The following is an 11,403-nucleotide window of genomic DNA, read 5'->3' on the forward strand; positions in this document are numbered from 1 at the left end:
AGGGGGAAATGCGGAAATAGTTATTTATCTTATTGAAATCAAGTTCCTTTGCAGTTTGTGATCAGTTTCGTCGTCTCTAGGAATGAAGACCGTATTAGATGTGAAGCTTCCTAGGAAATCCCATTGATAATCGTGCACAGATTGCCCGTTTAGGCGGCGCTTGCTTTCGGGTCAGCACGTGGGGGCACTGCAGCGGTGCGTTTCCCTGGTGGCGGCGCGCGCCTTTGGAAGGGAGGGTCTCCTCGCCACGCAACCGTGGGAGAAACCCCACCCAGTCCCCCCCCCCGCCAGATCTGCGCTGCTATGTTCCTACCCTGCGCCGTGCACGATTATGCACCGCCTCTGTCCCGCCTCGCGGAGCTTGTGCACAAGAGCAGCCGCCCCGCGCAAGGACTCCGCTCTCAGGGTCTCCAGCTGGCTTTTGTGCGTCAGTGCGCTGCCTCCTAGCTTCAGGACACAGTCCACCGCAGCCATTGCGCCGGCACAACCTCATGCCCACCAGCAGGGCACACTTCCCACCCCTGGAGCCCGCCTTCCTCGGCTACGCCACTTCCTATCTATTTCATTAACACTTTGCTCCTCGAGCAAGCTGAGCTCCCTGGCCAGCTGCAGAACTCGCGGAGTCAAGTGCAGCTGCTTACTCAGGAGGAAGACCTACCAGTCCACGGAAGGGTGCGTAAATTTGCGCCCCCTGGTGTGGTGCGTTGCCTTCAATGCGGCACTTTGACATGTGCCGCTCCCATCATCCCGGACCACTGGCTATGCTGGCCGGTGCTGATGGGAGCGTTGGTATCCAACAACATCTGGAGGACCACAGGTTTCCTATCGCGTTCGACTAGACTAGAACCATAATCTAGTCGATCTCCATGTAATGCAGAAATCTTTTGCCCAGCGTGAGGCTCGAACCTACAACGCTGAAATGAAAGAGTCTCGTGCGCTCTTACCAAACTGGGCTAACCACAGATCTAAGAGGCTGCTTCAAAAGGAGGAGGAACAGGGCTTGATAAAAGAAGAGCAAAGTTTCGATTCCCGTGGGGCGAAAGGAACCCAGCACTTTTAAAAATTACCATCGCATTAGACTTTTCTGCCGTGGGTTGTAAATAGCCCGTTTTTCTACTCTCCATATATCCTCGGCTAGACGGCGATTCCTTCATATCGTTAAAAGCAGAGGGGGTGGTGATTCCCGTTACACAAGTGCAGTGAGCTCTGTACATGTTCAAAGGCACTGTTTCCTTAGCCTGCGGAAAATTACGGAACTGTGTTTATGTAGGCTACTTAATCTCTTTGTGCTGTGACTCTCTTTCCTTCTTCTGCCTTGCTATTTTCCCCTTCAGTCGAAACCTAGACTATAAATTGCCAGGACCTGGGGCTTTTAGGGGGTGGGTGCTAAAACTACTCTGTCAATTGCCATGCGTATTGATGCTGTGTCGTTGTTGTTAACAGCAACGGAGGCGGAGTAGACTGACATGGTTTTCCAAAACTGCAGGGTCAATCTGCAATCTGCAAATTTGAAACAGGAGCCAGCCTGTTCCTGCCTTTCGAATTCGTAGGCAAATGCATACAAACGTGCAGTCGCCTTGCATGTATGTTAGCTGTCGAATCTTTTAATCCACAAGAGCGCCTTTTTTTTATTTTATTTTTCTTGTGAATCCAAGGGTAGGAAATTATGAACGATCCCTCAACCCGTCCTCTGGGACAACGCTTTTGGTTGGTTGCGAGCAGTGTCTGTTTTGATGATGTCAGCAGGGGGAAAAATACCAGTGGAGATTAGCGTGGATTCTTCTGCTTCTAGGAGCTGCTGCAGCTTCGGTGGGTATCATATTGCATAGCGAATAATTCCTCGCCCCATTTATGGGGGGCAAGCGGGATGGGGGGAGAGCTTCGTGGCTTCGTTTGCATCCTCCAGTCGCTAAATTTGGGGGCCGCCAAATTTCTGCAAACTGGTCGGTTTTCTCTATGCTGAGAGTGAATGTGCGGACATGCTCAATGAAAGGGGTTTTAATTGCCGGAGAGAATATTATCTGCACGCAGGATGCTGCCGATTGATCGCTTTTCATTGCATTCCTTCGGAAGGGCATATGGAAATGTATCCCTGCTTAGTCATACGTTTCCTTTTGTTTGACCTCCGCACCAGAGGTATACGATGTCTGAAGGTGCAGGTTCTATTCAGCTGTCATCTGCAACAGCCCTTGACAGCACAATCCTCTGTGAAGCTTTTTCTCTCTTTTTTAAGCCACCTGAGTCAGTGGTAGCGATCATCACATACTGTACTGATGAATTTTCCATGGGAATTACAAGCAGGGTCCAATTCAGGAGCATAAGACTCTCAATCTGAGGGTCATGGGTTCGAACCCCATTTGGCAAAAGATTCCCTGCATTGCAGAGGTTGGACTAAATTATCCTCATGGTCCCTTCCGACGCTACAATTCTGTGATTTTATGTTTCAGTGTGATATGAGTGAACCTTGGCCTTACACAGACCTTTCCCTAAACCAGTTTAAATAGTGGGAAATCTGGTTTGTAACAAACCCATTTGCCACGGAATATACTAAACCAGCAACCTGTCATTTACATTTGCCCTGCAAATTGGGTTCCTAGAAGCCCAGGACTCATCTCAACCATGGTTTGGCATTACAGGTAAAGAACTGCCCCAGATGACTCATTTGTATACTATTATGAGTGGCATAGGGACGCGGGTGGCGCTGTGGGTAAAACCTCAGCGCCTAGGACTTGCCGATCGCATGGTTGGCGGTTCGAATCCCCACGGCGGGATGCGCTCCCGTTGTTCGGTCCCAGCGCCTGCCAACCTAGCAGTTCGAAAGCACCTCCGGGAGCAAGTAGATAAATAGGGACCGCTTACCAGCAGGAAGGTAAACGGCGTTCCGTGTTCTGCTCTGGCTCGCCAGATGCAGCTTGTCACGCTGGCCACGTGACCCGGAAGTGTCTGCGGACAGCGCTGGCTCCCGGCCTATAGAGTGAGATGAGCGCACAAACCTAGAGTCTGGCAAGACTGGCCTGAACGGGCAGGGGTACCTTTACCTTTACCTATGAGTGGCATAAGAATTCCTCACTTTCTACTTTCATAGTTTCATATACAGTAAGCCTGAAGCTTATGCAATTTTCTTTTTTTTTTTTACAAAATCATGCACATTCAGCTTTACATGCACGGCAAAACCAAACCAAAACATAATTTAAAAGGGGTGCAAAGGTTCTGGAAAAAAGGCTTTGGCAATCCCACCCACCATTGAATACAATATGTTTTGACAATATGCGATTTTGGTTTTAGGCCTGATCTCCAGAACGTAACCCCCACATACCGGTAAGTTGTGGGCTTGCTGTACTTCAAAAAAATTACTTAAGATTGTTTTTTGCTAAACAATTGTGCTCCGTATACTTTAATCCACGCTTTACCAACCTTGTGACCTCCAAATGTTTTGAACTACGACTCCCATTGTAGAATAAATAAAAGGAAAACAATATAAATCAGCAAAACAATATGAATGAGCAAAGTCACAAAATGGATGTGTGTTTGTGAATTGCATTCGTGCTTTCACTGGAGATGCTCCCAGGCTGTCCACCTGTCATTTTGATGTCAAGTTAACTGACATTTCCCTCCCCTGCCTGTAGCTGCCCCAGTCTCTCACCTGGGAGCAAACCCAAGTTGACTTTCCTATTGCTGCGTTTTATGCTACTTTGTGTTTATAGGCCTGGTCCCCACATCTGCACCTAGTCTGAGGTTGGAGCCAAAATATAAGGAGGAGGCATCTCTATGGTCCATGGTACACTGACAATTAAGCAGAAAAGCAGGGACAAAGGAAGAGGCCTTGTACTGAATCAAACCACTGGTCCATCTTGCCCAGTACTGTCTACGCTGACAGGCAGTGTCTCTCTAGGGTTTGAGGAAGAGGACTCTCCCATCTCTGACATTCTACCTTCTGGCACTCTGTGTCAGTGAGACGCAGCCTCATCTAGGAGTTATATGTGGAACTTCAGAAAGAGTTTGCTGACTTAACTTCTTCTTTTTTGTTTCAGGTTCCTGCAATGCTTGTGTGGCATTTCTGAGGAAATCATGAAATTCGTATTACTTGCAGCTGTGGTTTGGTGTATTGTAATACCACCATCAGAAACCAGCAAGGTGAAGGGGGTGGCGGTGGTGAAAGCACTCAATGCAAGTGAGAAATCAAAGAGACATTGCATAGGGAAGTAATTGCACAGCATTCCAGGCCAAGTTGAGTGTCCCGTTGGCTTTGGGAGTAGAGATTTTGCATGTGCATCTCTTACACTGAGTTCATCCTCCCAAAAATGTTGTCTTACCCATTTTGTATTTTCAAGGTTAGGTTAACTTGATTGCTGATAATATTATATGTGAGGCTGAGGTTCAGGACATTTTTAAATAAAGCTCAACAGTACTTTTGAGCTCAACAGTACTTTTGAACAAACATCCATATAACAATGCAGTAATATTTGGATTTTTGTTGGCTACTGTCTAGTTGTATTTTGGTTAACTAAGTTAACAAAGAACCGCTTTGTATCAGAATTTTTGACACATGGATTGCAAACCACTTCCATCCGGCTATTAGGATTTTTTTACAAAAAGATAATTTGCATTAATTATGATTCTTGTTGGATTTGAATACTGCTTATATTCCATAATGGCTTCTAAGTGGTTTATAAGCATAAAATCAATTATAAAATTCATACATAATTAAAATGCACAATAAAACTATTCCATCAAACTATTAAAAACACTCATATTAAAAATATACACTAAAACTAGCCCATTAAATAGTATGAGTGTTAAACACTGAACTATAAAAAACAGTTAAAACAATTGGATTAAGAAGTTCAAATTCAGGGGAATGAAACAGGCATGTATTCAAGATCCGCGGGATATCAATGCGAATGGATATTGCAGTTACTAGATAGGAGAGAAAGCTCACTAGTGAAATCAAGTGTTGACCCTGCTGAAAATCTCATTCTCTGGTGTGGTGGGATGTTTTACCAAAAACTCTTTATTCCATTCCTATCTTACTTTGCTCCTTTAGAGCTTTGAGGACATCCGCTGCAAGTGTGTCTGCCCCCCATATAGGAATATCAGTGGACAGATTTACAAGAAGAATGTGTCGCAGAAGGACTGGTGAGTCAATCTTCAACTGAAGTTTTACATCCTCTAACGGCATAGCAAATGACCTTTGCAAAAACTGTACAACATAGTTCCTCAGGAGACTGTTCCAGAAGTCTCTCTGGCTCAAAACCAGCTACTTCAAATAGGATTTGTAAATAGCTGCTTCTTACTGAGAATTAGGGCCTCCCAAAGTGCTACAATTCCCCGTTCATATTTTGAAGTCATAAGGTAGGGAAGCAATGATGAAATGGCTGTTATCTTACACCTGCAACCATTTTCCAGTCACTTCCTGATGTTGATAGGAAGGTTTGTTGGAAGCAGTGAGCTCAAGTTCAGACTGTCCTGTGCCACCTCAGAAAACACTCCCTTGGTTCCCCACTGCCATGAACAGGGATCCCCAATGGCCACCTGCAGCACTGACCAACTCCAGCTGAACTCCCATCGCCTTACCCCATAGGCACCCACTTTGAACTGCAGCACTAGTATCACATGACGTTTGCTGTGCATTTGTGAGAAATCAGTCTTTTACTGTGGCAATCAGTCTATGCTCTGGAACTCCCTGCCTATTCATTCTAGGACAGTGCCTTCATAGTATCCCCCCCCCCCCAACGCCTGCAAAAACTTTCGTTGTTGTTGTTTTGGCAAACCTACAGACATGCAATTTTATTATGTATATTTGTTTTTAAAACTGATCATTTTACGACATTTTGCTCATTGTATTAGGTTGCATACAACCAAGTTGTATTATGAGTGGATCCACTGGAATTACCTAAATTACTCCGGTCCATCCATTTCAGTGGATCTGTTTTGTGCATGATTAGCACCCATTAATGTTTACTTCCTTTTAAAGTCTGTCGATTTTATCAGTATTTTCTAAGGAATATGTTATGTTACTTTATGCTTTAGAGCTGGTTGGCCATTCATTCGGCGACATATATAACACTTGCTAAATAAAATAAATAATAAACTAACCCTGATAATCGGCTGGGGCTGATGGGAACAGAAGAGTCACAGGTGACAGCCATTCCTGCTGCGTTCTGTGACAGAGGAGAGCTTTGATTCCCACTGTTGATGCTCATCTCTTGCCATCATTGCAGCAACTGCCTGCATGTGGTGGAGCCGATGCCTGTGCCGGGGAACGATGTCGAGGCATATTGCCTGCTGTGTGAGTGCAAGTATGAAGAGCGAAGCACCACCACCATCAAGGTACAAGACAAGACGAGCCTTTGCACTGCCTCTCCTTCTCACTGTATAGAACAGAATTGTGGCCATTGGCAATTCTGGAGGCAGGGATGAGTAGGGCTGAGGGTCTACCCATGAAGGACATAGCGCTAATGGGTGTCTCAACCATTTCTGAAGGTCTAGTCCACTGGTTCTCATGTGGCTTTTCCAAACATAAGAGGAGCCCGGCTGGATGAGGCGAAGGGCCCCTTTTTCTCCAGCACTTGGATCAGGCAACAGCCCACCAGATGCCCATGGGTAGCCTGCAAGCAGGACCTGAGTGCACTCCCCACCTGTGATTCCCAGCAATTGGTATTTCGAGTTACACAGCCTCTGACAGTGGAAGCAGAACATAACCATCATGGCTGCATTGCTAGCCTTATCCTCCACAAATATATCTTATCCTCTTTTGAAGCCGTCCAAGTTGGTGGCCATCACTGGCTCTGGTGGCAGCAAATTCCATAGTTGACCTGTAAGGTCAATACTTTGCCCCGAATCTTCCAGCATCACTGGATGTCCCTGAGTTCTTGTATTATGAGAAAGAGAGAGAGAGAGAGAGAGAGAGAGAGAGAGAGAGAGAGAGAACTCTATCCACTTTCTCCACAACTTGAATAATTTATAGCTGGAGGTACATGCATGGGTTTATAGCAGGAGTAGTGTGTCCTGCACAAGTCCATGGAGCAAGCTTGTGCCACAGTGGCCACATCAAAAGTCCCTGGTTCTCTGGAAATTGTAGCTTAGATGAACCCTGTTGACATTAAGGGGGTTGCAGCGAAATGAGGTGGGTTTTTTTTCCCACTAGTTGGGAGTTGGCTTCTGGATAGTTTAATTTCTGCTAACTTGAAGGTTAACTTGGAACTGTCACATCGTGCTTCCTAAATCATTCTGAAGAGATGTATGTTGCAATATAGGCTGTGTGACTTGCAGAACCTGATGGCTTAAGAATTGCTTCATCCCGTTTCCTTGCTGACCTTTGGCAGGTCATCATCATCATTTACCTCTCAGTGATTGGAGCCCTTCTGCTCTACATGGTCTTTCTGATGGTGGTCGACCCCCTCATCCGCAAGCCTGATGCCTACACCCAGCCCCTGCACAATGAAGAGGAAAGCGAGGTGAGCATGATGCCTTCCTCTTGATAATGAGCAGACTGGGGCAAAAGTAGACTGCATGAGGCGTGACTCCTAACCTCAGCATCTGCTAACTTAATCAGCATTCTAAAGGGGCAACAGAATAGAGGGGAATATTCCATCACATTTATGACTCATTCGCCAAAGGACAGACAATATTCTATCCAGTCCTTTGAAAACCCCAAAGATAAAAGTGCTTTGCTCCCTGACACTCAGAGGCCTTCTCCACCTTACTGTGGCTTGCAATCCTTTCCCAGACATTGGCCAGACCTTTTTAACTTCCATGATGTGCCAGATAACTGCTTCGCATGATGAATGCTGAAACTGCAGGCACACGGTCCATGCAATCCCAACTGTGCAAAACTGGGAAAGTTTCATTGAAATTTTATCTTTCTGGCCGCGGAGATCCTCCAGGTGGTTTTTCTCCATGAAGGCTTGCCAAAAGGTGTCAACACTTAAAAGGAATCCAATCAGACTTCCCCCAATTTTGGGCCTCCAGATGTTATTGGACTACAAGCCGTATTGGCCCCAGCTAGCACAGTCAGGGATGATGGGAGCTGTAGTCCAACAACATCTGGGGACTGGAAGTTGGGGGAGCCTGTTCCAGGTTTCCTTTGATGTGTCACTGTTGAGCATTGTTGCTGTGCTTCTGAAATGCATTGCCCCTTTGGAGATCCTTGAGGCGTTTATTCTTTTGGTGTTGCAGGACGCCCATTCACTGGCAGCAATACGCCCTTCGGCCGCCACCCGGGCAAACACAGTGTTGGAGAGAGTAGAGGGAGCCCAGCAACGGTGGAAGCGTCAGGTGCAGGAGCAGCGGAAGACAGTGTTTGATCGACACAAGATGCTCAGCTAGATCTCATGGAAGGTTTGCAGTCTGGGAGAGAGCAGCAGCTGCTGGTTAGCTGGGCAGGTAATTTCTGTTAGCCAGTGCAAACCCCGAGACCTGTAGCTTAAAACTTGTTGCACTTGCCCTTTCTAGTTTGTTTTGCTTGTTTCCCCCCCTTAGAAAGCAAGCTCAGTTGAAAGAAGCCACTGGCTGTGCATCCCAATCTTATTCTAGCCCATAAGGTGGTCTTCCCCATCATCTGAAACAGGTGTGAACTTGTGACCCCCAAGATGCTGCTTGGCTATGTCTCCCATTATCCTTGGGCATTGGCCATGTTAGTTGGAGCTGATGGGAGTTGGAGTCCAGTGATACCTGGACAGCCACAGACAGGTTCTCCACCCTCAGTCTCAAACTATATTTCACTCACCAAGCAGTGAGCATTGCCCCTTAATTTAAATGTGAGCTGTGGGAAGTCCAGAAAACAACAACCTTTAGCTTCTTTGTATCTTTCCAGAAGATAAAAATAGCAGCAAATTGTGCTGTGTCTTGTAATCTGCCAGGCAAACGTCTAGTTTAACTGTGAAGAACGGGGCATTATTTTGTTGTTGAACTTTCACTATTGCAAAAGAGGAAGAAGCAGCTGACAGAGAAGTATTCTAATCTTTCAAAGAGAAGGCTCTGGCTCTGATCATTAAAAGATACCATAAATGAAATGCATTTAGCTATTACATCATGAACTCTCAGAAGCACTTCCTTTGGAGACTTTAAGACTGTTTAACTTTGCACCAAGCAAGTAATAAAAGTTTTGTTATGTCAACAGTAACAAACTTTGTTTAAAGTAGGGTTTGTTACAATAAACCATTGTTAAAGATAACCCAAGTTCCTGGTCTGGAAGTCAAAAGAAACTGTGGTTAATCTAAGCCAGGAAGGAGATGCTTGTAATCTCTTCATTTGATCCAGAGGTACAAGATGCAGGTAACTTGCAACTTACGTGCATTTAACTTGTGCACATTCAGCTTTATGCGCTTGGCAAATTTTGAATTAAAAAAAATGAAAAGGGGGCACACATTTGGGGGGCAGGGGGGGGCGGGGAGACTTTGGCAATGCCACCTGCCATTGCAGCCAATGTGTTTTGACTATACACAATTTTGGCTTTATGTGCTATTCCCAAAATTCCTGTATAAGTTGAGAGTTGTCTGTATTGCTTGTTGGAGTAGGTCTAAGATTTTAAACTGGGTTCCATGGAAGCATGAGTGGGGAGAATAAATACTTGCTCACACATTTCTAGTTTCAAACACACAGTTTTCCACACGTTAACGAGCTTGATTTGATGTATACCCTCCAAGAATTGTGCATCTGCATACAAAATGGACCCAGCTTTTATTTATCTGTTTATTTATTTTATACTGTGATGAAAAAGACCCCTTGAGGTAGTTCAAAAATATAAAAATCTTCACAATAAAACAATACCTTTGCATTTGCTTTCATGTGTGTCTTGTGCAAGGAAAATTGTCATTCGGCTTGTGGGAGTCTGTTTCAGTACGTAGAAACTGGACTCTCAATCCCAGTGCGAAATGTTGCTTATAAAAATATTGGGTGTAGTCAGTCAAGTTTTACTCTGAGTACACCCACTGAAATTAATAGGCCTGCCTTAGTCATGTCCATTAATTTCATTGGGTCTACTCTAAGTAAGATTTAGTTGAATACTACCCTTTGGATTTCCATTTGGCTTTACAAGGTGCCAATTCAAATATGGGCAGTTGTTCATAGTGACGTTCCAGTCCTCAGTAATCAGTTTTGTTTTACTTGGTCCACAGTTGACAGCCTAGCTATGTGCAATATGGCTGCTACATATGTAATATCACATATACCAGCCTTCCCCAAATTGGTGGTCTCCCATTGTTTTGGACTTCAGTTCACGTGAGCTGGTAGTACAAGCATCTGGAGGCTGGAGGAGATTGAGATACGCTTCCGTTTTCATGGTACCCACAGCAGGTTGTCCTGTCAGCATGGTACCACTGGTGAAGGGGGCGTAGTTTAAACCTAGTGCATTCCTGTAATGTCATGTAGTAATAATGGTTTCTCCAATGAAAAAGTCAACAGCAAAAGGTGTTTAAGGATGACCTTTTTCCTGCTGCATGAAAGAGATGTTTATGTATTAAGTGACCTGTTCTGTTCATTCCCCTTAAGGAATCTCTGGCAGATTGGGAAATCCTTGTTACTATGCAGCATCTTTTCATTAAACAAAGAAACTTGTGTGTGACCCGTGTCTTTTGTGTTCCATGTACCCATTGCACTTCTGCTAAGCAATAGGATCTGCCTATAGTCTATCCTCTTGTATTTTCTCAATGATGGCCTCTGTATAGTACCTTTCTGCAACTATACTGCACTGATCTGACGCAAGTGCTCCCTCGTGTGGATTCTGTTCAGATCTCTTGAAATCTTGAAGGCCTTTTGTCATTTTAGGCCAGCCCATTTTCTCAGACAAATATGTAACAAATCAAAGTGATATTTAGAGAGCACCCCTTTATTTTTTGTCCCTGAAAATGCAACACTTTTCCAATAGAAAATGTGGCAGTGCAAGGCAAAGTTATTTTAGCTGCTGATTCTATGAGTCCTCTGAGTAATTAAACTGAGAAACAATGCATTCAAAGAATATATGAGCTTGGCTACATCAAAGAATATATGAGCATGGTTACCTCAAAGAAGATCCCTCAGACTTCCATTGCACTTACTGTCACATAAGATTTCAGAGCATTGTGGCTGCCAAATCTGATCCATTTTAACAGACATTCTAAGACTGTACTCTCCAAGCCTCCAAGGTGTACGTACGCAAGGCTTCAGGAAGGGGCCAATTCATTTTGAGCCACTCCTGAGACACCTTGCTTCACCTTGGACATAGCCCAAATCACTTCAGTTCTGGATCTGGACTTAATCCAAAGCAAAATCACACACCTAGTTTCATTCATCAGATTCATTTAGCTTCTATTAGAACCATGGCTTTCAGCATAGCGGCACCAGTATTTTGGAACGCTGTTCCTATTGAAACCAGACAGGTACCTTCAATTCTGATGTTTCATCTGCTGAAAACATTTTTTGTTT

The 11,403-nt window shown here is 44.8% G+C and overlaps 1 protein-coding gene across 3 annotated transcripts; it reads left to right on the plus strand.

Annotated features, from left to right (window-relative positions):
- Positions 1–314: 314 nt before the first annotated feature.
- Positions 315–10,562, plus strand: TMEM9 (transmembrane protein 9). Of its 3 annotated transcripts, none has more exons than XM_081865038.1 (7): positions 560–672; positions 1,656–1,809; positions 4,032–4,134; positions 5,045–5,136; positions 6,222–6,330; positions 7,326–7,457; positions 8,179–10,562. In XM_081865038.1, exons 3-7 carry the CDS (start codon positions 4,069–4,071, stop codon positions 8,326–8,328), a joined length of 549 nt encoding a protein of 182 aa, XP_081721164.1. In that variant the 5' UTR covers positions 560–672; positions 1,656–1,809; positions 4,032–4,068; the 3' UTR covers positions 8,329–10,562. The 3 variants fall into 3 exon arrangements, with proteins under 3 accessions (XP_081721163.1, XP_081721164.1, XP_081721165.1); XM_081865039.1 differs by having other exon boundaries at positions 603–676; XM_081865037.1 differs by lacking the exon at positions 1,656–1,809 and having other exon boundaries at positions 315–672.
- The last annotated feature ends 841 nt before the right edge of the window (positions 10,563–11,403 follow it).

This window comes from Podarcis erhardii, assembly GCF_964252035.2.
Source record: "Podarcis erhardii genome assembly, chromosome: 6".
NCBI lineage: Eukaryota > Metazoa > Chordata > Lepidosauria > Squamata > Lacertidae > Podarcis > Podarcis erhardii.